We start from the raw sequence: 23,584 nt of genomic DNA on the forward strand, positions 1-23,584 counted from the left end.
GCGCAAACCAGCGAGAACCTCTCATGTATCCTTGTATTTGAGATAATACAGGGGTTGAATGATTGCTGTGACTTGATGTGACTACTAGTATGATATTAAAGTTTGTTTGGTTTTTTTACTTGCTTTTTCAACACTGTTATTTTGATTATGAGAAGTATTTTTTAGTTTATTGTACAGTATGACAAAAGGACAGAATCTATCCACCACAAGGGGTCATTGTCGCCTGTGTTATGGAGTAATCCATGTCGGGAAGCACTGGAAATAAAAATAATTAGTACATATTCAGTAGGTCTGTTCTGTGTGTCTTCCTCCCCACAGTGAGAGGAGGAGGATAAAGCTGCAGAGTGACCTTGTGACCTTACAGAGGGATCAGCGCCTGTGAGTGAGCAGTGTACTTTTTATTTGGGAATCAAAATATATAAGAATAGAAAATGACTGTGTGTGTGTGTGTGTGTGTGTGTGTGTGTGTGTGTGTGTGTGTGTGTGTGTGTGTGTGTGTGTGTGTGTGTGTGTGTGTGTGTGTGTGTGTGTGTGTGTGTGTGTGTGTTGTGTGCGTGTGTGTGTGAGTGCCGGCGTGCATGCCGTCTGTGCAGTTGTGTAAAGTACTTAAGTAAAGATAAGTACTACTTAAGTCGTTTTGGGGGTATCTGTACTTTACTATATATATTTTTGACTACTTTTACTTCACTACATTCATAAACAAAACAATGTACTTTTTACTCCATACATTTTCCCTGACACACAAAAGTACTCGTTACATTTTCAATGCTTAGCAGGACAGGAAAATGGTCCAATTCACGCACTTATCAAGAGAACATCCCTGGTAATCATACTGCTTCTGATCTGGTGGACTCACTAAACACACATGCTTCGTTTGTAAACGATGTCTGAGTGTTGGTGTGTGCCCTTGGCGATCCGTAAATTAAAACAACAAGAAAATAGTGCCGTCTGGTTTGCTTAATATAAGGAATTTGAAATGATTCATACTTTTATGAAACTACATACTTTAAAAAAAACTTTTGATACTTAAGTATTTTTAAAACCAAGTGCTTTTAGACTTTTACTCAAGTAATATTTTACTTGGTGACTTTCACTTTTACTTGAGTCCTTTTCTATTGAGGTATTTTTACTTTTTTAACTTTTAACTTTTACTCAAGTATGACAATTGGATACTTTTTCCACCACTGCGCCTGTATGTGTGTGCGTGCCTGCCTATCTGTGTGTATGTGTGCAGTAGCCGGGCTGTGCGGCTGCAGAGCCGGTGGCAGGAGCTGAGTGAGAGAGAGCGTCAGGCCCAGCAGCAGAACAGGCAGCTGCTGCAGGAGTTTGACAGAGCCCAGGACACTCTGAGAGACATGGTCACCCGCACTGCCGCTATGAATACCATAAAAGTGAGGACACCCATATGAAAAAATTAAATGAACACACATGGCATGCACCACCCGCATGTGGAATGGTGGACATCCTCCTACCTCCACACCTTGACAAACACAAACACTTACATACAATCTTCACCATTGTCCCTCTCTGGGCCCCCAGATGACCCTGATCCCTAACTGTGACCACTGACCCCTCTAGGTGGAGTATGAAAGGTATCTGGAGGAGAGCTTCCCTCGCTGGCAGCAGCAGCTCAAACAGAAGACACTATCTGCCCAACGCAAGGTAGGCCTACCCTGCCGGACACCATAACAAAAAGTCATTTATTAGATGTTTACAGATATCATATGTAATGTGATTTGAGACACACCAGGCTAGGTTAATCCTGTAGTTTCTTCCACAGCGAATGGAGCAGCATCTGAAGGAATGCCTGAGGAGTATGGAGGAGGACAGGGCTGAAGAGAGGGGCTCCAGACCTCCCATCGGAGCCCAACCTCCACTTTCTCCATGTAACACCAACACACCCTTACACAGTTCCTATACCCACCTTACCTCCCACCAACATACCTCACTGTCATTTCTCTTTCTTTAGGTCATGTCCAACAGCTCCAGAATGCCGCTGCGCATCAAGAACACCACAACCAAAATGGCCACCAGGACTACATCCAAAATGGCCACCATCATCCCAGCATCCCTTCAATTCAGTCCTCCTGGTTGATTCATGCTCGTTCCCAATGGGTTGATTCCCAAACCAGAATGCACTCCAAACTCCAACAAAGAGACATGACTCACCACCCCGCTCACCCCCTCCACCCCTATGACCCTCAGTTCCTCTACCCCCCTCAGCCTTACCCTGTCCAGCTCCCTCAGTCCCTCTACCCCCCTCAGCCTTACCCTATCCAGCCCCCTCAGTCCTACTCTACCCCCAGTAAACACCACATTGTGATCCAGCAGGAGGCACCACCGACAGGGTTCCCCATGCAATGGGCTGCTGGGGTCGCCACGGCTGGGCTCCCTTTCAGGGCCCCAGTGGGCCTTCAAACCTCCTGGACCAGCCCTGCCATGCCGGATACCCAGGGATGTAGAATGGTACAGGGTGTGGCGGGGGAGGATCTGGGGAGGGTGGCCAGTGCAGCGACTAGTCCTGAAGGAGGGAGCAGTGTGGGACACAGACAGAAGAGAGAGAAGAGCAGCGATCTGGCACATGAGCTCGACATCAAACCAGGTAAGAACTGCTTCATATAATCTAAACGTGCCTAACTGTACACTAACCAACAATGAACCAGCAACTAAACCCAAGCTAACTGTCAACTCTGGCCACACTGGCCCGAGCTGACTGCTAAATGTAATTGTTGAACTAATCATAACCCAAATCTGTGTATGCGTTTGCAGTGCGTCTGTCGAGTGGACATGGAGAGAGCAGTGAGAGCAGCAGAACCTCCAGTCAGGCCAGTAAAGACAGCGTCAGTAGCAGGGAGAGGAGGAAGAGGAAGGAGAAGAATGGAGGAAGAGCAGGACAGAGCGCAACAGACAGGTCCTCTGCAGGATCCGGGGAGGTGGTTATTCCTGAGGCTTCAGTATCTTCTGCCTCTGTGGTCCAAAGCTCAGAGAATGATGGGACATCGGTGGTAGGGAGCAACAGGAGCAGGATGAGTAGGGGACTGGCTAACCTATTCAGTGCAGAGGAGTCAGGAAGTCATAGAGACGAATCAGGGAGTGATAGGGAGTGGTCGGTGAGTCAAAAGGAGGAATCAAGTCAAATTCAAGAATCAGGGAGTCATAGGGCAAAGGCAGTGAGTCACATGGAGGAATCAGTGAGTCATAGAGTAGAGGCAGTGAGTCAAATGGAAGAGTCAAGAAGTCAAATGCAGGCGTCAATGATTAAAAAGGAGTCAGTGAGTCATAGGGAGGAAGTAGCCAGTGAGAAAGAAGTAGGAGATAATGACATGGAGGCCACAGAGGGAGAAGAGGAGAGTCTGGTTGGACTCAGTGTGGAGGAGGGAGCAACAGGAGAAGAGGAGAGTCTGGTTGGACTCAGTGTGGAGGAGGGAGCAACAGGAGAAGAGGAGGAGGAAATTAAACATGACAGAGAGGAGGGGAGGGAAACAGAGGAAGAAGAGGGAATGGGAGAACATGAAGGCGAAAAAGAGCAAGGAGAAGATCAGGATGAAGGCAATGAGGCAAGCCAGAGAGACAGAGAAGAAGGAGAGGAGGAGGAAGAGGAAGAAGTCCAACCAGAGAGTGAGAGCGTTTCTATAAGGGAGAACACTGCAGAGGACGAGGAAGACAGGGAGAGGGGAGAGGAGGAAGCAGAGGAGGCACAGGACTCAGAAGGGCAGGTAGAGCGCGAGGAGGTGGAACGGAGTGATAGAGGCATGGAGGAAGAGAGCGAGAACGAAAGAGAGGAATCACACACTTCTCAGAATGGAGAGATAGAAGGGGAGGATGTGGGAGTTGGGGATGAAATAGATGATAATGAGGAGGGGTCAGAAGGTGAAGAAGATGGTGGCGAGGAAGAGAAAGAGGAGCAGCGTTGTCAGGATGCTGAGGAAGACTCAGCAGCAGGGCAACCTGAAGATGAAGCGGAGAGAGACTCTGACGACAGCATCATCTCACCACCAGGACACAGGTAAAACACACTGATGATGATGATGATGATAAGACAATGACGATGATGAAGATGGTGATGATGGCGATGGTGATGATGATGATAAGAACAATGATGATGGTGATGATGGTGATAATGATAAGGACAATGATGATGATGATGATGACTCAATTGTTATGATTCTCAGGTCATCCAAAGGGCTGGCAGAGGTAGCGGAAGAGGAGGAGGAAGAAGTGATCGGTGATAATGATGAAAATGATGATTGTGAAGATGATGAAGATGACAAAGTGAAAGGGTATTCATGGTCTGTAGATCCCTTTCCAGATGAGGATGATGATATTGAAAGTCTTCTCGCTCCACAAGCAAAGTCTCAGGAAAAACAGTGAGTGTTGTTATTTCTTTGACAAATTACTGCTCCAAATTACTATCTCTGGACATTTTTCTAAAAAGGATCTTTGTTTCTTTTAAGAGAGAAAGAAGGCAAGAAGAAGACAGTGGTCCTTGTCAAACCCAAAGGTAAGATCACTGCAGACTGCAATCCATAGATACAACTTAAAAAGGTTAGCTACTCTCCAGTTATATGCACTATTTATAACCTAACCTGTACTATCTGTCTTTTCAGCCATAGATGAAGACTTGGACAGTCTCTCTGAAGTAAAAGCACTTCACAAAAAGAAAGGGACTAATCAGGACACAGACTCAGAAGAGTTTGATCACTTCTACGACTGACAAGCCATGTGTTCCAGCTCAACTAAAACCTCAACAAGATATGAGTGACTGCAATACTAATGCCAGACTTCTAAATCCACAACACTTGAACATGAAATCCACAACACTTGAACATGAAATGAACATTCCTTATCTAATGTCAAGATGCACTGAATGTAAATCATTGGAATTTATTAAAAAGAGAATATTGAAAATGCTGTTTTGAGATTGAGATATAATTACCACTCCAGCACAGTAGGGGACAGCATACCCCAAATGAGTTGAGACTGCACGCGCCAAAAGCATATTTTTCTGTGGTGAAGAAAACGATCTTATCCAATCACGTCGAAGTTTACTTGCCCTCATGGAAGTTGGAGGAAAACATTAAAAATCTAGACCATTGAAAGGTAGCTATTGAGATATGTATTTATGGTAGAGTCGTTACTGTATAGTGTAACTGTGTTTTTCAGTCCACATACTGTATCAGTATTCTTAACCAAATGTTTGAAATTTGTTTGCGAAAGTGCCTTAGAAAATCTATCTGAATGCTGAGCAAGGGAATCAGTCCATTGTCATTGACTAGACAAGCTAGCTACCTAACGATAAACCAACGTTTGACCAATTAACGTTAAACTGTTATCATCGGGTTGACAATGATTCATTTCAGTCCTTTTTGAGAATTCGCTGCAGTGTATTCACTTTCCGTAAAGGGGTATACTATAAAGGAAGATCAATGACATAGCCAGCTAACTTGCCAAAAATATTCTGAAACGTTTTATTTTTTTAGAAAGTTACGTTTGAAATTGGCAACAACCAAAAACACACATCTAAATGTAGCTTTCTTAATGACCCCAAAAATTAACATTAATTTCTGGTTGTTTATCAAAGTTAGCTGGCTAACTCATTGATCTTGCTTTGTAGTATTTATTTAACTAGGCAAGTCAGTTAAGAACAAATTCTTATTTACAAAGACGGCCTACCCCTCTGGTCGTGGGTCCCCATGCACTTGTGTTGTGTTTTTAGTTTGAACGAGGAAGTAACTTTCTACAGCCGCCAAAGATGAACACTGAATTCACCACACCATTTACTTCCATCGAAGTGTGATACCCAAGTGCCCATACAGAGAACATGTTGGTATCTATAATAGTGAATATGGGCCATATACTTGTTTTGGACATTTTGCCACTCTCTTTCAGGATGTCATCCAATTGCAGTGTGACCACATTACAGCTGGACTCAGTGAGCCAGGCAGAATGCCCCCCTGTTCACCTGCTGCCCTGTGAGATAGAACATGACGGGCCTGCAGAGGTGTCCCAGTTCTTCACAGCCACCATCAAAGACCGAAAACATGGTACATAGAGGCAGCAGTAGCTGCATGCATTCTGTACATAGACTGTGGAAGACCAACATCTGATGTCACAGAGTGCTGTGAATAGCCTACTGTCAATACAGATTACTTTAATACGGCTTGTGTGCCTCTTCCACACTTTCCACAGAGAAAACGGTGTCGTTCAGGGGTCGTGGGTTAAAAGGTCAGGAGGTCAGCTGTCCGCAGGGCTACACAGGCCTGGTGCTGAGAGAGGTCAACAAATCAGGCTCTGACCAGGAGGTAAACAGTAAACACTGCCAAAATCATCACTGTCTGGCCAACATCCACATAATCTACCATAGCAGGTCAACAACTCACAAAGAATGCTGTCAGAATCTCCTCTAATCTATCTGTAATCACCAACCAATGTCCACAAACTCTTGCCAATGGGCAACAACTCAAAGAAGATAGCTATAATCCGTTTTTGTGCTGTGAACCCCACACACCAACCAGCAAATATGAAACTCTTCCTTTTCCATTGTCTGCAGCAGGAACACATACTGTATAACACTATATTGCATATTTAAACTCTTCACACACTGACAGTAATGCTATACGTGAGGTAATGTGTGTGTCCAGGACAGGACTGTGAAAGTGTCCTCAGTGTTCCATAAAGTCACCTACTGGAACCTCGAGACTTCGCCCAACTCTGATGACGGCATCGTCATGGCAATGGCCTGGCCGGATCTGGCAGAAGCGGTGTGTGTAATACAATAATTTGTTTTACTCCATGAATCAAAATCTAATTGTATTTGTCACATGCGACGAATACGACAGGTGTACATTTTACGGTGAATGCTTACTTACGAGCCCTTTCCCAACAATGCAGAGTTAAAAAGTAAGAAAAATTGCAAAAAGGAAATAGTAACGCAATAAAATAACAAAAAGGAGGCTATATACAAAGAGTACCGGTACCGAGTAAATGTGCAGTGGTACGAGGTAGTTGAGGTAATATATAAATGTAGGTTAGGGTAAAAGTGACTAGGCAATCAGGATAGATAAACAGTAGCAGCAGCGTATGTGATGTGAAAGAGTGTCTGTGTGTGTTGTTTGTGTATGTAGTCTGTGTGTGTTGGAGTGTCAGTGTAGTATGTGTGAGTGTGGGTAGTTTCCATTTACTGTGCATCGAGCCGGTGCAAGAGAGTCAGTGCAAATAAAAAGGGGGTCAATGCAAATAGTCAGGATATCCATTTGACTAACTGTTCAGCAGTCTTATAGATTGGGTGTAGACGCTGTTAAGGAGCCTTTTGGTCCCAGACTTGGCGCTCTGGTACCGCTTGCCGTGCAGTAGCAGAGAGAACAGTCTATGACTTGGGTGGCTAGTCTTTGAAAATGTTTAAGGCCTTCCTCTGACACCGCCTGGTATAGAGGTCCTGGATGGCAGGGAGCTCGGCCCCAGTGATGTATTACCATACATGGCCCATGGGTAATAACACATTATTCATATTTGACAGATACATGGGCCGGTGGATGACTGACATGGAAGAGGCCAAAGCAAAGAAGATCAATCCCTTCTCTACCCTCCTTTTCATGCTGCAGCCTGAAGACTGCCTCTAAACATATTGGTTGTGTTTTCAGTAGCCATTGCTTAGTTTGTGAAAATAGGAATAATGGACAATGGGTAGAACATTCCTCACAGTCCCTAGTGTTGTAGTGGACACTGTGTCTATCTTTTACAGATCCATAGGAGTGAATTGTGCTTGCTGCTTCTTGTGACTTCTGTTACTATTGTACCATGTTCTTTTTGTTGTATTTTTCTGTCATCAATTATACTCATATTATAGACCATTGTGATACAGATGGTGTTGGAAGTCATTTATTGAACAGTACTCCAATGGAAGGGAATGTATAATAGTATGTTAGACTGAAGAAATGTGTTCTATTCACAGCAATGAAGTAGTAGTGATATTCAGCCAATTGTAAAAGTTGGCAACAATGAAGACTTACAGGTAGAACTATCACAGACCATTACGCTATTAGTGTTGACAAAAAACAGTACCCTTGACAACTGGCAATTTATCTGGAATATATAACATAGTACAGTACACAAAGTATTTTGGCACTGAGGTCATAGTAAGACAACTGGTACAAAATGTAAAAGACAAAAGTCCTGAAAGTCCCATTTAAAATAGCTAAAACACCACCAGCCCCTGTCCTTTAGGAATGCCAGCACCAGCTTGTTGACTGAGCACCGGGCCTACTCAGTCCCGGGAATGGGCATGTCTGAAAATACCATCCTGGTGGAGGGAAACATGTATCTGACATATCCCAGATCATTTGGAAGTATCCCAGATCGTTTGGAAGTATTCCAGATCATTTGGAAGTATTCCAGATCATTTGGAAGTATCCCAGATCATTTGGAAGTGACCCAGACCGTTTGGAAGTTCCCCAGATCATTGGAAGTATCCCAGATCATTGGAAGTATCCCAGATCATTTGGAAGTATCTCAGATCATTGCCATGGACATGCAAGACCAGGATGTCTGGTGTTGGAAGGGGGAAGGCATAAATAATGTGTCATTCTGCGTAGTATGGAGAAGTATACAGCTAGCTGTGTGTGTTAGCTGTGTGGAGGCTGGCCCTCCTCAGTGTCTCCTTTACTGCGTTTGGCTGGCAGGCTGGAGTCATGAGCCTTCCTAATGTGGCGGTACAGGTCACCTGACTGCGTGTAGCTACGGTAACAGTAGCGGCACTCGTAGGGGCGCTCGCGTGTGTGCACAATGGCGTGTCGCCTCAGGGTGTACGCGCACGAGAATGTCTTCCCACAGACACTGCACGTGGGGACGTCCTCGACATAGTTTCCCATGGAATCCTGGAAGTAGACGGGCTGGTCGGAATGTTGGCCCACGGAGGGGAAGAGGGAGGATGGGAAAGGGGGAGCATCAGAAGAGGTGGAGCTGGGTCCGGAGGGGGAGAAAGAGAAGGAGAAAGGCTCAGAGGGGTGGGAGTGGGTCATCTGGAGTGAGGCGGGGTGAGGAGGGAGGAAGTGGGGGTTGTTCAGTTCATCTCTGTCTTTATTATCATCGTTAAACTCATTCCTGTCCTCTACCTCCATCATCCCTCGTTCTCTACCCCCATTCATTCCTCTCCTTATCAACACTCCTTCCATCTCCTCAAACTCCTCATCTGAGATCACTATGGCCTCCACCTTTACCTTCACTCCTTCCCCCTGCTCCACCTCCTCCACTCTCACAGTCCCCATGTTAGAGTGTTCACTAGCCTCCTTGCTCTCCCTCTCTGACCCCCCATGCTGCAGCCCGTCAGGCCTGGACAGAGCTGAGGTTTGGCTCTGATGGGTTACAAGGTTCAGGTTGGGAGGTGAGGTGAGGAGTGAGTGTGGAGGCTGTATTCTAATCTGAGGGTGTGTGTTGATACTGAGACCATGCTGCTGGCATTGTATGCCTGGTGTGATGACTGTGCTCTTGTTAGAGACAGGGTCATGGCTGTCCTGTTCTGGGCTGGAGGAGCTGCTGTGGTCAGACTGGGTCAGTATCCCCACCATGGAGCTGGAGCCATCAGTCTGGGTCACAGGTACCACTGATGATGCACCTGCTGATGAAGAGGGCTGGCGATGGTGGCTGCTGAGATTGTATGACTCTGTGGAGCTGCAGGGGCTGCAAAGTGCCGAGCCCCCCTGACCCTCTCTCTGACCTCCCAGCCTGAGAGAGGCACCGGAGGAGAGGGTAACCAGCTCACCCACATGAAGGAGGGCGTGGTCCATGCCCGGCTGGGTGGTGTCGGCCATGTCAGGACTCAGAGGGGCGTGCGCATGAACCTCCACCCTCCTCTCTGACCTCGTATAACAGCCCAACTGGCTTCTCTGCATCGCCACTGACGCAGACTGAGATACTGACATCGCCATAGCCACCGCTGTGGCAGCTCCTGTTGCCACCATGCCAACTCCGGGCCCACTAGCACCCACCACCGCCACTCCGCTCTCCTCCGGGCGCGTGCTGTCTGCCTCAGCTGGTGGCGGTCGGTGCTGTAGCCGTCTCTTACACACCCGGACCACCTCGTTCATGTGGAGGAAGCTTGCCGCCGCCAGGACGTCCTCTGCTGGGGGAGGGGCCTCAAGCCGCAGCACACCCTCGTACATGAAGTCTAACAACAGGCCGAACGCCGCCGCCGTCACGATGTCCCCGTCCAGCGTGACCGAGCTGGCCCCGGTGCCCCCTGGGGGATCAGAGTAGAACATGTGGAAGAATGGAGAGCAGGAGGCCAGGACAGCACGGTGGGCCAGGAAACGTGAGGAACTCACGAAGACGGTGCAGTCGCACAGGAACCCACGCTGACGCTGAGAACGCAGGCCTGACAGGAGCTGCAGGGCGTGCTGGGGGAACTCCATTACTGTAGAGAGAGAATGGAGACAGAGGAAGAGAGAGGGAGTGGAGAAGAGAGAGAGAGAGAGAAGGGATAGAAGGGGAAGAGAGAGATGAGGGGGAGAGAGAGAGAGAGTGAATTACAAGGAGATCTGATGGATAGGAAGACAGAGAAACATGGAGTGTGACAGTGTGCTCCCTCACACTGGCAACCAGTCTGCTTCAGAGAAGTCGGGTTGGACTGCCTCCCTTGTCTCAACACTGTTGCCATGGTTACGCCATGGATTATCAATCTGACTGAAGTCACCCTAAAAAAAGACGCAATAGTCTCTACTAGACAATGTTGAATAAAATAATATGTACATATACTTTACCAGTAGTACCTGCTGTTTGTCCTTTTGGCGGTAGGAGGATGGAAAGGGTTGTTAAACCGACTTTTGCGGCGCTGGTAGGTTGTGCAAGTGTTTGTCACGTGCGAATTGCATCAGTATTGAAAATAAAAACCGGAAATACCAACCATATACTGTACAGACCAGTGTACTGAAAAACGGGCTAATAACACTTCCCTGTGGCTATTTTGACTCAGATTACCTCTTACATAAAGTCAAATTAATTGGACAACAGGTAAAGTAAGTTAAAGGGGAAGTTTATTCAACATTCTGACTGTTAATAGCCTGTTCAGGAATGCTGAGTTTACATGTTAGAGACAAGTGTGTAAGTGTTTCACTCTAGGATTCTAATAGAGGATATCGCCTCGCTAGTCCTCAGGCACTGGTTGCCCTCCTTGTATGCATGATAAAGGCATGAAAATCTATCCATAATTTTCAATAGCTACACATCAAGCACTGTTGTTCATCACTAGAAAACAATACAGTTTCTTAGTAGCGAGTAAGTGCACAATAAACACGAATGATTCATGTATTTGAATATTTACCAGTTATGCGAGGTTTATAGCTATTTTGATGCTAGCTGGACCAATGTTAGCTAGCTAACTGGTCGCTTGCTAATACTGAATTATGACAATCTTAGCCTGTACATCTCTAAATAAACATATTTTAGATCACTTGATAAAGCCTTTATCGGGACATGTAGTTGGAAACACAATTGTTATATTTAAATCAATCATTAGCCAGCTGCTACAAGATATTCTTACCTGCTAAAAACGTATCCTCTTTCCTTTATTGACACAAAACAAAGGGCCAAAGCCCATTACTGCCACCTACTGGTTGGAGTCTGAACAAAGTGCCTGCTTTTTTACATTTCGTGCAATTCTTTTTAACCATATATGTCAATCTATATTTTGCCAGTGAGTTTTACCACAGTAATTGATTGTGCTTATGTAAGAACATTCAACATTTGCGCTTTGAATGTGCAAACGTTTCTTTAGTAGGCATGGCAGTAGGCAGGCCGGGCACCATAACGTTTTAATTATTGTGGTAGCTTGCTTTGCTGTGTAACTTAATGTTATGAGAGTTGAGAGAGATCCATTCCACATTGAACCGACAGAAAGAACTGTACTGTAAATGGACAGTGGAGGAAGAGGACGTGGGACGGGGAGGTCAGGTAATCGTGAAGAGGTGTGAGAAAATAGACATTAGTCATTAGTTTCATAATTCTGTCTTTCGTTAGCCCTTCTCTAATGAAGTGTTGAAATGCAAATCAGAACTAGGAAACTCGGAAATGTCCGACTTGTTAACTAGTTGTAATTAATCACGTGCCACGTTCAAAGAATTAGCAAGTCGTATGAGTTTCCTTGTGAACGTGACATAAGACTAACTTGAGGACGTTTATTATATTCTAGCAAGTAGCAGAGTACTTGAAGCCTCTCGTTTTGCAAGTCTATATTGAGTGGTGGTGTTATAGTTAGCTGGTGTGAGTTACCACCACAGACTCCCACATAAACAAAAATACTACATGTTTACTATAGAATACTACAGTACTTACTATAGTGAACTGTAGTATACTGTAGAATACTATAGGCCTAACACAATTAACTCAATATACTTTAAATGGACTAAAACCAAGTTGATAATGAACCTTTATTAATACAGTTTCTCGACTGTCCAGCTCGCTAATAATCACTAGACAGTCAGGGAGCATCGGCAATTCCAAAAACGATGGATAGAGGACAATTTATAGAAAATGTTGATGGCAAAGAAATATAAACAAACCTGTTGAAGACTGAATGCAGCCCCCGTGGAAAAATGAGTTCAATATCGCTGTACTACAGTAATGTCAGAGAAAACACTACAGTAAATACTAAAGTATTCTATCATCCGCAAAACACTACATGAATTACTATAGCATATACTACAGTTCTTTTACTACAGTATTTGTACTGTAGTTCACTTTTAATACTATAGTATATTACAGTAAATAATACAGTATTCACTGTAGTGTTTTTGCAGACTTTAGTGAATACTACTAAAGTAAAGTCCGTAAAAACACAAAAGTGAATACTATAGTATTTATACCATGGTATACTGTAGTATTTTGTTTATGTGGGTAATCACAAGTGTGCATGTGTTGTCTTTCAGGACAAGGATGCCCACCTGTCCAAGTCTCTGTCCTTTGCTCTGCGCTATGGAGCCAATCAGATGGAACTTCACATAAATCCTGTTATAAAAGCATCTTATTTAGCTGCATTTTGTCTCGTTTATAATCCTACTGTTCCATCGTTTCATATTGCTGCACAATAAACATGACATGCACCCCTACAATCTTCACTCCTCATTTACACCGAGTGTACAAAAAAATTAGGAACACCTTCCTAATATTGAGTTGCACCCCCTTTTGCGCCCAGAACAGCCTCAATCCGTCAGGGCATGGAGTCTACAAGGTGTCGAAAGCGTTCCACAGGGATGCTGGCCCATGTTGACTCCAATGCTTCCCACAGTTGTGTCAAGTTGGCAGGATGTCCTTTGGGTGGTGGAGCATATTTGATACAGTACACACAGGAAACTGTTGAGCGTAAACCCTGCAGCGTTGCAGTTCTTGACACACTCAAACCGGTGCGCCTGGCACTCACTACCATACCCCGTTCAAAGGCACTTAAATATTTTGTCTTGTCCATTCACCCTCTGAATAGCACACATACACAATCCATATAGCAGTTGTCTCAAGGCTTAAAAATCCTTCTATAACCTGTCTCCACCCTTTCATCTATACTGATTTGAAGTGGATTTAACAAGTCACATCAATAAGGGATCATAGCTTTTACCTGGATTAACCTGGTCAGTCTATATCATGGAAAGAGCAGGTGTTCCTAATGCTTTGTCCACTCAGTGTAGGTCTGAATAATAATGCTGTCCCTCATTGTCCTTAGATGGCTTCCAATTTGCGGAAGACCTTCTGGCTCATGCACAGTTCCACTCCTTCTCATTGGATGACGTGGAGAGAGTTGTGGCCACGAATGAGAAGCAGCGATTCAAGCTCCGCCTCACCCTGAGGACGGACAGCTGCAGATCCGAGCCAATCAGTGCACTACTTTTGTCCAGAGCTCAGCACACTTAGGGTCAAGAGTTGTGCACTATAGAGAATAGGGTGCCATTTCGGACACATCCCTAGGTGGAGCATGACGTGGTCATAAACGGACTGAAAACTGCCAGGGCTAGTGTCAGTAGTGTCAGTCTGTCCGTCCGATCTGGACCTGAATGTGGTTCTTGACTTTGCCACTTCAGCATGCTTTTGTGGCACAGTTGATGCCACGCAGTGCTACGGGCCAGGTTGAGGGTTCACCAACCACCACAGACTAGCTCACTCTCCCTGCCTGTTTCATTACACTACGATCAGAGCCGGCTGCATGCAATGATCAGCTAGAGGGAATCAGATTTTCCACCAACAAGTTTCTGTACCACACAACCAATAAACAAAGATACCGACTTCAGGCACTTCAATATCATGGTTTTCAGTTTCAACACCACAATAACTAGACAATGGAAATCTGGACAAACAGAAAATACATCCCTCCCTACCTTGTAGACTTACCGAGTATCGAAGGCTTTGCTTGACAATCTGAATGTCATTACACTTTTTGGTGTTTTGTTACAGATGTCTCTTTCCATTAATCAGTTGGCCCCTGCACAGTTTGGATTGATTGATTGATTTTGTCCGGGGGAAAAACATACACTAAGATGACCGGGATTGCACAATAAAGTTGGGGACTTATTTCCATTGTGGTCCCTATTTTTTTACATAAATACATAAACAATTACATAGATAGAGATGAAAAAATGCTCAACCTCCAGATGAGTATGATGGAGTTTTAAGTACAATGCTTACAAGTTTGTTTGGCTGGTAGCTTATTCTTTAGATGTTTGTGGCTGCTGGTGAACCATGATGTGCAGGCATAATCAAGTGACACTGGACTGGTGCACTTGCCAGAGTCTTCAGGGTGTCTATAGCTAGGTTTCCATTCAGTTGGCGACAGATTTTCATGTGAATATTGTGGTAAACCGTGGGGTGTTGGGTTGAGCTGCAGAAAAAAACAACCCTCCCCTGTGTCCCCCCCAAAAACACAACCCTCCCCTCTGTCCCCCCCAAAAACACACTACCCTCCCCTCTGTCCCCCCCAAAAACACACTACCCTCCCCTGTGTCCCCCCCAAAAACACACTACCCTCCCCTGTCCCCCCCCCCCAAAACACTACCCTCCCCTGTCCCCCCACCGAAAAACACAACCCTCACCTGTGTCCCCCAAAAAAACACACAACCCTCCCCTGTGTCCCCCCAAAAAAACACGAAACCCTTCCCTCTGTCCCCCCAAAAAACACACTACCCTCCCCTCTGTCCCCCCAAAAAACACAACCCTCCCCTGTGTCCCCCCCAAAAACACACTACCCTCCCTTCTGTCCCCCCCAAAAAAACAACCCTCCCCTGTGTCCCCCGAAAAACACACAACCCTCCCCTGTGTCCCCCCAAAAAAACACGAAACCCTCCCCTCTGTCCCCCCAAAAAACACACTACCCTCCCCTCTGTCCCCCCAAAAAACACACTACCCTCACCTCTGTCCCCCCAAAAACACACTACCCTCCCCTGTGTCCCCCCAAAAAACACACTACCCTCCTCTCTGTCCCCCCCAAAAACACACAACCCTCCCCTGTGTCCCCCCCAAAAACACACTACCCTCCCCTGTGTCCCCCCAAAAAACACACTACCCTCCCCTGTGTCCCCCCCAAAAAACACGAAACCCTCCCCTCTGTCCCCCCAAAAAACACACTACCCTCCCCTGTGTCCCCCCCAAAAAACGCACTACCCTCCCAAAAGAAAAAAAGGTTGGCAACCCTACAGTGTTTTGGACCACCCCTCACCCCAGTCCGATCTGTCTCTAAGCACTGTGAAATTATTTGTTGCCCAAATAAGGAGGGCTTTCTGGGAAGGCTTAATAGCCTACTCCTAGCTTTACAAGCATGCTCAATTAATGATTTCTTAAAGTGCTTTAAGTCCTGGAATATGCTTAATCTGGGTCTGGGAAACTGGCCATAGAGCCTCTCATAGATGGGCTGCCTTTGATGTATGTATCCTCCTTTTGCTCCAGGCATGAGGAGAGACTGTGACCTGGCCATATTCACTGACGTCCCCAAAGCCTTGTTTGATAACTTAAAGTATCAGAGTGCTATCATTGTCTAAATACATAAGTATTTTTCTTTATGTGTTTCTGTTTTTTGTGCAGATGCTATCCAGTTCTTCTGGCTGGAGAACGGTGTATTGCTGACACGTGGGGATACTGAGGGGGAAACTACTTCCCCGCCCTAAAACTAAGACCCACATGTGAGTACCTCACACATGAGACACACTCATGAAGGGGAGGATGTTAGATGGGATGGATAGAGAGGGAAGTGAATATTTACAAATGATATAAATCATGTGTTTCAGAGAGTATTCTGCCACTGGAGTAGGTGAAGAGGCTTATCTGCGCTTCAGAGGTAAAAGACATGGCTGAATTTGTCATCAGACAGCTGTCGATTTCCAGTTCTGTCTAGACTGTTTCCATGGAAACGGATACTGTTCGGAACCAGAACCTAAAGACTGAATGAAGACTATGAGTCTGAAAACACCCTCAACAACAGCTCTATTACCATACAGGCTACAGTACAGGCACAGAGACTGACGGGTGTTCCTGATAACACTGTCACATGACTGGAAGACACAAAAGGATGTGTCTTCCAGTCATCTATCAGATGGGAAGCAGAAGGCACAAGCTGTGGTTTTGTCAACGGACAGTCTCAACTGTTCCACAGAGATAGGAAAACACACACACACACACACACACCGCATGCCTTCCTGTGGCTTCCTGTGTATTTAGCAACATTTCAGGAAACTGCCACCATACTCGAGGACATTCAACCATCAAGCCAAATGCCTCATCTGGAAATTAAAACAACTCAACTTTTTTATGTATGTCAATAAACATATTTAATTCTGGATTTCAGAATTGACAATTCATTACATTGTTAATAATTTTCTATAACTTTCTATTCATGGGTCACCTCTTCCTTAATTTATTGAATAGTCAACTGCATGTCTGTTAGGATCCCAGCGTGGACTGGTTGTCATTTCTCTTCAAGGCTGCTGCAGCCGCACCCTAAAACAATCAAACTGTCCACTGGTGTATCTGCTGTATGGATGTATAGATTGCTCCTTGGGCTATAGCTGCTGTATATTACTGGGTGAGGGTGTCACAGAGCCTCGTGGCCCCCCGTCAGCTTGTGGAAGAGCTCTTCGTTGAGCGTGTCACTCTGCTCGCGGCTGCGTGTCGACATGAAGATGTAGCCTCCAATGAACTCATGAACGATCTTACAGTCAGCCGTCACACAACTGAACGCTATGTTCACGTTCCCATCGAACTCTATGGCCACCTGTGGGTTAGAAAAAACAAACAAACAAACAAACAAACACACACACACACACACACACACACACACACACACACACACACACACACACACACACACACACACACACACACACACACACACACACACACACACACACACACACACACACACACACACACACACAAAAGACGAGCAAAGCTAAATGACCAGGAGAAAGGGATATAGAGTTCAGTGTGTATTTGGTGATGCAGATTGCTAAAGGAGATTGAGTGCAGAAAAATGTGAACATTTTGATTGTTTGATTGACGGGTCAGGTTACCTGTCGTATGTCCCAGTTGACGTTCCACTGCCTCATGTTGTTGTAGCGCCAGGTCTTGACCACTTCTCCCACCCCCAGGTCGATACGGATCAGACGGTTGGGGGCGATGCCCAGCACCTCGTCCTTCCTGCTGCCCTTAAACCTGAACGGGTCAGAGACCATCCATTAGACTCAACTTTACCACAACTTATCCTTAGACCAGCCACTAGACTCAACTTCACCACAACAACTTATCCTTAGACCAGCCACTAGACTCAACTTCACCACAACTTATCCTTAAACCAGCCACTAGACTCAACTTTACCACAACTTATCCTTAGACCAGCCACTAGACTCAACTTTACCACAATTTATCCTTAGACCAGCCACTAGACTCAACTTCACCACAGCAACTTATCCTTAGACCAGCCACTAGACTCAACTTCACCACAACTTATCCTTAAACCAGCCACTAGACTCAACTTTACCACAACTTATCCTTAGACCAGCCTCTAGACTCAACTTTACCACAACTTATCCTTAGACCAGCCACTAGACTCAACTTTACCACAACTTATCCTTAGACCAGCCACTAGACTCATCTTCACCACAACTTATCCTTAAACCAGCCACTAGACTCAACTTTACCACAACTTATCCTTAGCCCAGCCACTAGACTCAACTTCACCACAACAACTTAACCTTAGCCAGCCATTAGCCTCTCACTAATCTTTGGTGATAGACTGTTAACATAAATGTAAATTGTGGTAACTGCCCAGCTAGTGTACGCAAGATTTGATTCTAGGTACCGAGAATAGCCTTGCTGTGAAACGTGTGATACACTGGGTTGCCAGATCCGCCTTACCTCACCACCACCAAGGAGATACCAAAGTCAGGCAGTGCCTGTCAGATCCTCCTTACCTCACCACCACCAAGGAGATACCAAAGTCAGGCAGGGCCTGCCAGATCCTCCTTACCTCACCACCACCAAGGAGATACCAAAGTCAGGCAGGGCCTGCCAGATCCTCCTTACCTCACCACCACCAAGGAGATGCCAAAGTCAGGCAGGGCCTGTCAGATCCTCCTTAACTCACCACCACCAAGGAGATACCAAAGTCAGGCAGGGCCTGTCATATCCTCCTTAACTCACCACCACCAAGGAGATACCAAAGTCAGGCAGGGCCTGTCATATCCTCCTTACCTCACCACCACCAAGGAGATACCAAAGTCAGGCAGGGCCTGCCAGATCCTCCTTACCTCACCACCACCAAGGAGATACCAAAGTCAGGCAGGGCCTGTCATATCCTCCTTACCTCACCACCACCAACGAGATACCAAAGTCAGGCAGGGCCTGCCAGATCCTCCTTACCTCACCACCACCAAGGAGATACCAAAGTCAGGCAGGGCCTGTCATATCCTCCTTACCTCACCACCACCAAGGAGATACCAAAGTCAGGCAGGGCCTGTCATATCCTCCTTACCTCACCACCACCAAGGAGATACCAAAGTCAGGCAGGGCCTGTCATATCCTCCTTACCTCACCACCACCAAGGAGATACCAAAGTCAGGCAGGGCCTGTCATATCCTCCTTACCTCACCACCACCAAGGAGATACCAAAGTCAGGCAGGGCCTGTCAGATCCTCCTTACCTCACCACCACCAAGGAGATACCAAAGTCAGGCAGGGCCTGTCATATCCTCCTTACCTCACCACCACCAAGGAGATACCAAAGTCAGGCAGGGCCTGCCAGATCCTCCTTACCTCACCACCACCAAGGAGATACCAAAGTCAGGCAGGGCCTGTCATATCCTCCTTACCTCACCACCACCAAGGAGATACCAAAGTCAGGCAGGGCCTGTCATATCCTCCTTAACTCACCACCACCAAGGAGATACCAAAGTCAGGCAGGGCCTGTCAGATCCTCCTTACCTCACCACCACCAAGGAGATACCAAAGTCAGGCAGGGCCTGTCATATCCTCCTTACCTCACCACCACCAAGGAGATACCAAAGTCAGGCAGGGCCTGCCAGATCCTCCTTACCTCACCACCACCAAGGAGATACCAAAGTCAGGCAGGGCCTGTCAGATCCTCCTTACCTCACCACCACCAAGGAGATACCAAAGTCAGGCAGGGCCTGTCATATCCTCCTTACCTCACCACCACCAAGGAGATACCAAAGTCAGGCAGGGCCTGTCATATCCTCCTTACCTCACCACCACCAAGGAGATACCAAAGTCAGGCAGGGCCTGTCAGATCCTCCTTACCTCACCACCACCAAGGATATACCAAAGTCAGGCAGGGCCTGTCATATCCTCCTTAACTCACCACCACCAAGGAGATACCAAAGTCAGGCAGGGCCTGCCAGATCCGCCTTACCTCACCACCACCAAGGAGATACCAAAGTCAGGCAGGGCGTGCCAGATCCGCCTTACCTCACCACCACCAAGGAGATACCAAAGTCAGGCAGGGCCTGTCAGATCCTCCTTACCTCACCACCACCAAGGAGATACCAAAGTCAGGCAGGGCCTGTCAGATCCTCCTTACCTCACCACCACCAAGGAGATACCAAAGTCAGGCAGGGCCTGTCATATCCTCCTTACCTCACCACCACCAAGGAGATACAAAAGTCAGGCAGGGCCTGCCATATCCTCCTTACCTCACCACCACCAAGGAGATACCAAAGTCAGGCAGGGCCTGCCAGATCCACCTTACCTCACCACCACCAAGGAGATACCAAAGTCAGGCAGGGCCTGTCATATCCTCCTTACCTCACCACCACCAAGGCGATACCAAAGTCAGGCAGGGCCTGTCATATCCTCCTTACCTCACCACCACCAAGGAGATACCAAAGTCAGGCAGGGCCTGTCAGATCCTCCTTACCTCACCACCACCAAGGAGATACCAAAGTCAGGCAGGGCCTGCCAGATCCTCCTTACCTCACCACCACCAAGGAGATACCAAAGTCAGGCAGGGCCTGTCAGATCCTCCTTACCTCACCACCACCAAGGAGATATCAAAGTCAGGCAGGGCCTGTCAGATCCTCCTTACCTCACCACCACCAAGGAGATACCAAAGTCAGGCAGGGCCTGCCAGATCTGGAGGAAGCGGAGGAGGGCATCGGTCAGGGAGAGCTGAGCCACGTTCTGATATGCCTCCAGGATACGAGGGGTCAACTGGGCATGGCCAGAGAGAGAGAGAAGGGTCATGGTTATATTATGTGGGGTTAGAAGGAGATAAAATGGTCTCTAAAGTGACTCAACTGTGTGGTACTGTGTTGGATAACTGCCAAAATAAAGCACACACTTGAGTAAATTAGGGTTCTGGCAGCTCTGTTGTGGAGTGTCATTTTCCTGGCATGGGTTAGGTCCTCTCATCCCCTTAGAGGGTCAGGTAAACGCCAATACATACACAGCCATTCTGAGTGATCACCTTCAACCTATGGTGACTCATTTCTATTCAGGATGACAATACCCCCATCCACAGGGCACAAGTGGTCAAAGGATGGTTTGATGAGCATGAAAATGATGTAACCCATATGCCATGGCCGTCCCAGTCATCAGCTCTCAACCCAATTGAGCACTTAGCGGAGATTCTGGAGCGGTGCCTGAGACAGCGTTTTCCACCACCATCAACACAACACTAAATTATGAAATTTGTCGTGGAAGAATGGTGTTACATCCCTCCAATAGAGTTCCGGACACTTGAAGAATCTATGCCAAGGTGCATTGAAGGCTCAACACCCCATTAAGACCCTTCATGTTGGTGTTTCCTTTATTTTGGCAGTTACCAAGCTCTACTTGGTACCTGTTTGGCCTTGTACTTCTTGCTGTAGCGTGGAGAGACCAGGCTGTGTGTGTTGATGCTCATGCTGTCATCAGTGTGTGTGTTGGGGTTGGTCTGCTGCATGGCCAGGAAGGATCGGATGCTCTGGACCTCGCTCTGGAATGAGCTGTCTGCCAGACTCTTCCCTTTAGAGGCCAGACGACACGCTGCCATCCAACTGGAATACTGCTCCTCCTATATATATATATATATATATATATATAGAGAGAGAGAGAGAGAGAGAGAGAGAGAGAGAGAGAGAGAGAGAGAGAGAGAGAGAGAGAGAGAGAGAGAGAGAGAGAGAGAGAGAGAGAGAGAGAGAGAGAGAGAGAGACTACAGTTATGGGCAAGATCTTGGACCTTATCGTGGATCTTATCTACACTTTCAACAAATATTGTAAGAAATGTAGTACTCATGGGTGTGTGTAACCCACATTTTCACAGCGCAGGTAGACCTCGTTCATGCCCTCTGGAGCTGGGATCAGAAGTTTGATGCAGAACTTTTGTCCAGCAACGTTCACATCTGGAGCAGCCTCACAGCCTGAAAAGGTGAAAGGTTATTGTACTGTGTGTATAAGGTCATTGTACTGTTAGTATAAGCAGGTGAAAGAGACTAAAGACAAATGATCTAAGGGAGAACATCAATTGCATTTCCTTGATTCCTTCTCCTCTGACCTTCTCATCCAATGGGTTTTGGGAAAGAGGCCAGGAGAGAGGATGCAAGAAATCAAGGAAATGTAATGGAGATTCTCCCTCAGTGTCTGTTTCATACCTTTGAGGTTGATCTGTTGAATGGGTTCTCCCAGGCTCTCCTCTTTGCTCTTATAGTAGGAGATGGAGGCATCCTTAAACTTGAACCAGTACTGCTTGTATCCCTTCAGAGTCAACCTCTTGGGCCTCAAACAGAAGTACACTGTTATTACTGCTTCACATGCTGTGGGAATTGGTTTGTGGGTGGGTGTGTGTGTGTGGGTGTGTGCATGTGCTGATAATGCATGTTTGTGTGTGTGTACGATTTTGTGTGTTCCAGTCTAAAAATAGTGCATGGAAATGAGTAATCAGAATTTTTTTCACACAAATGTCGGATCTTACCGGAATATCTTCAAATAATCATTCAGCTCTGGGGCGGTCAGGTTCTCCTGTGTGGAAGCCAAAGCAACATGCAAATTATTCCTTGTTTGACATCTGCTTTAAAAATAGGCATGGGAAATAATTCTGGCATCTGTGTCGATAAAAAACATATTATAATTGAATTCTACTTAATTTAACCTTTTACTGCAGGGGGCTAAATCAGAGTCACACAGACAGTTTATTGGTAGTCTTAAACAAATCTACTTTGAAACTAAAGTATACACCTCCAACACAAGGTTATGGTCTTCACAAAAAGAAGACACCTGTACCATGTCAGATATTTGAGTTTGCATCCCAATATTACACTTTATATACATCACAGAAGATAGAAACATAACCATTCCGTTTGACTTAGAAACACCAGACGGGATTTGGTCATTTGACTCCAGGAAAGGGCTACGCTACTTTATTTATAATTCAAATACATAACTGAAATACATATCATATTTTGACTCACAATACAATATATTGTGGGAAATAAAGAGTCATAATGTTCTGACCAGCATGTCTTGGGGGCTGCTGTCCGCCCCGACCAGCTTGACCTCCAGACACTGTAGGGCTGAGTCCAGGTCATCCATGGCCGGACTGGAGGTCATCGTCTGGGGCTCCGACAGGGACAGCTTGTTGATGTGGTACTGGGGGGGGGGGGGGGTTGAAGATGACAAGAGAGAGGTAGTCATAGTTATACTTACAGCACATTAGAACTAGGACAACAAGGGCCAGTTACATGTCAGTACGTGATGTGAACATGTTATATCTGGTTTAAAATGACAGCAGCTCATTTTGACAGTTGGTTCAGGTATTAGAATTAGAATGAATGAAGGCACATGTCTAGGACGTATCCATTCTGTGTACCTGTATAGCTCCAAACAGCAGCATCTCCTCCTCAGTACATTCTATGTCCTCCAGTAGGATGGCCCAGCGAGCCTGCTCATACATCTGGGTCAGACGCACCGCATCATACTGAGAGAGAGAGGGGTTGGGGTGAGGGGGCAGAGAGAGAGAGGGGTGAGGGGGCAGAGAGAGAGAGAGGTGATAGGGCAGAGAGAGAGAGGTGAGGGGGCAGAGAGAGAGTAAGGTGAGGGGGCAGAGAGAGAGTAAGGTGAGGGGGCAGAGA

General features: G+C 46.4%; 4 protein-coding genes and 2 long non-coding RNA genes across 8 annotated transcripts in view; 4 read left to right on the top strand and 2 right to left on the bottom strand.

The window, feature by feature from the left end:
* Window positions 1-2,751: 2,751 nt before the first annotated feature.
* LOC139574585 (cilia- and flagella-associated protein 251-like) lies at window positions 2,752-4,852 on the top strand. Its single transcript, XM_071399312.1, has 4 exons — window positions 2,752-4,006; window positions 4,173-4,367; window positions 4,455-4,501; window positions 4,608-4,852. The coding sequence occupies exons 1-4, from the start codon at window positions 3,027-3,029 to the stop codon at window positions 4,712-4,714; spliced, it is 1,329 nt and encodes a 442-aa protein (XP_071255413.1). The 5' UTR covers window positions 2,752-3,026; the 3' UTR covers window positions 4,715-4,852.
* A 153-nt stretch (window positions 4,853-5,005) lies between these two features.
* On the top strand, window positions 5,006-7,860 carry rnaseh2c (ribonuclease H2, subunit C). The gene is made up of 5 exons (XM_071399313.1): window positions 5,006-5,100; window positions 5,890-6,044; window positions 6,190-6,302; window positions 6,642-6,761; window positions 7,517-7,860. The coding sequence occupies exons 2-5, from the start codon at window positions 5,891-5,893 to the stop codon at window positions 7,538-7,540; spliced, it is 411 nt and encodes a 136-aa protein (XP_071255414.1). The 5' UTR covers window positions 5,006-5,100; window position 5,890; the 3' UTR covers window positions 7,541-7,860.
* Window positions 7,861-8,480: 620 nt separating this feature from the next.
* Window positions 8,481-11,581, bottom strand: zbtb3 (zinc finger and BTB domain containing 3). 3 transcript variants are annotated; one of them, XM_071399308.1, is made up of 2 exons: window positions 11,534-11,581; window positions 8,481-10,408 (listed from the first exon to the last, which is right to left on the bottom strand). In XM_071399308.1, exon 2 carries the CDS (start codon window positions 10,404-10,406, stop codon window positions 8,622-8,624), a length of 1,785 nt encoding a protein of 594 aa, XP_071255409.1. In that variant the 5' UTR covers window positions 10,407-10,408; window positions 11,534-11,581; the 3' UTR covers window positions 8,481-8,621. The 3 variants fall into 3 exon arrangements, with proteins under 3 accessions (XP_071255409.1, XP_071255410.1, XP_071255411.1); XM_071399309.1 differs by lacking the exon at window positions 11,534-11,581 and adding an exon at window positions 10,764-10,900; XM_071399310.1 differs by lacking the exon at window positions 11,534-11,581 and adding an exon at window positions 10,755-10,883.
* On the top strand, window positions 10,884-13,097 carry LOC139574588 (uncharacterized). Its single transcript, XR_011674798.1, has 2 exons — window positions 10,884-11,009; window positions 12,918-13,097. It is a non-coding gene; the product is annotated as an uncharacterized lncRNA (long non-coding RNA).
* Window positions 13,098-16,048: 2,951 nt separating this feature from the next.
* On the top strand, window positions 16,049-16,821 carry LOC139574587 (uncharacterized). Its single transcript, XR_011674797.1, has 2 exons — window positions 16,049-16,148; window positions 16,254-16,821. It is a non-coding gene; the product is annotated as an uncharacterized lncRNA (long non-coding RNA).
* Window positions 16,768-23,584, bottom strand: part of fermt3b (FERM domain containing kindlin 3b) — a 10,940-nt gene continuing 4,123 nt past the window's right edge. Inside the window, exons 7-15 of the mRNA XM_071399311.1 lie at window positions 23,323-23,430; window positions 22,968-23,102; window positions 22,429-22,475; window positions 22,109-22,233; window positions 21,771-21,877; window positions 21,319-21,531; window positions 20,563-20,687; window positions 17,535-17,676; window positions 16,768-17,236 (exon numbers count right to left, since the gene is read on the bottom strand). Coding sequence (XP_071255412.1) covers window positions 17,057-17,236; window positions 17,535-17,676; window positions 20,563-20,687; window positions 21,319-21,531; window positions 21,771-21,877; window positions 22,109-22,233; window positions 22,429-22,475; window positions 22,968-23,102; window positions 23,323-23,430 — 1,182 coding nt within the window. The 3' untranslated portion in view covers window positions 16,768-17,056. The remainder of the gene's footprint in view (window positions 17,237-17,534; window positions 17,677-20,562; window positions 20,688-21,318; window positions 21,532-21,770; window positions 21,878-22,108; window positions 22,234-22,428; window positions 22,476-22,967; window positions 23,103-23,322; window positions 23,431-23,584) is intronic.

Source organism: Salvelinus alpinus, chromosome 4 (assembly GCF_045679555.1).
Source record: "Salvelinus alpinus chromosome 4, SLU_Salpinus.1, whole genome shotgun sequence".
In the NCBI taxonomy this organism is placed as follows: domain Eukaryota; kingdom Metazoa; phylum Chordata; class Actinopteri; order Salmoniformes; family Salmonidae; genus Salvelinus; species Salvelinus alpinus.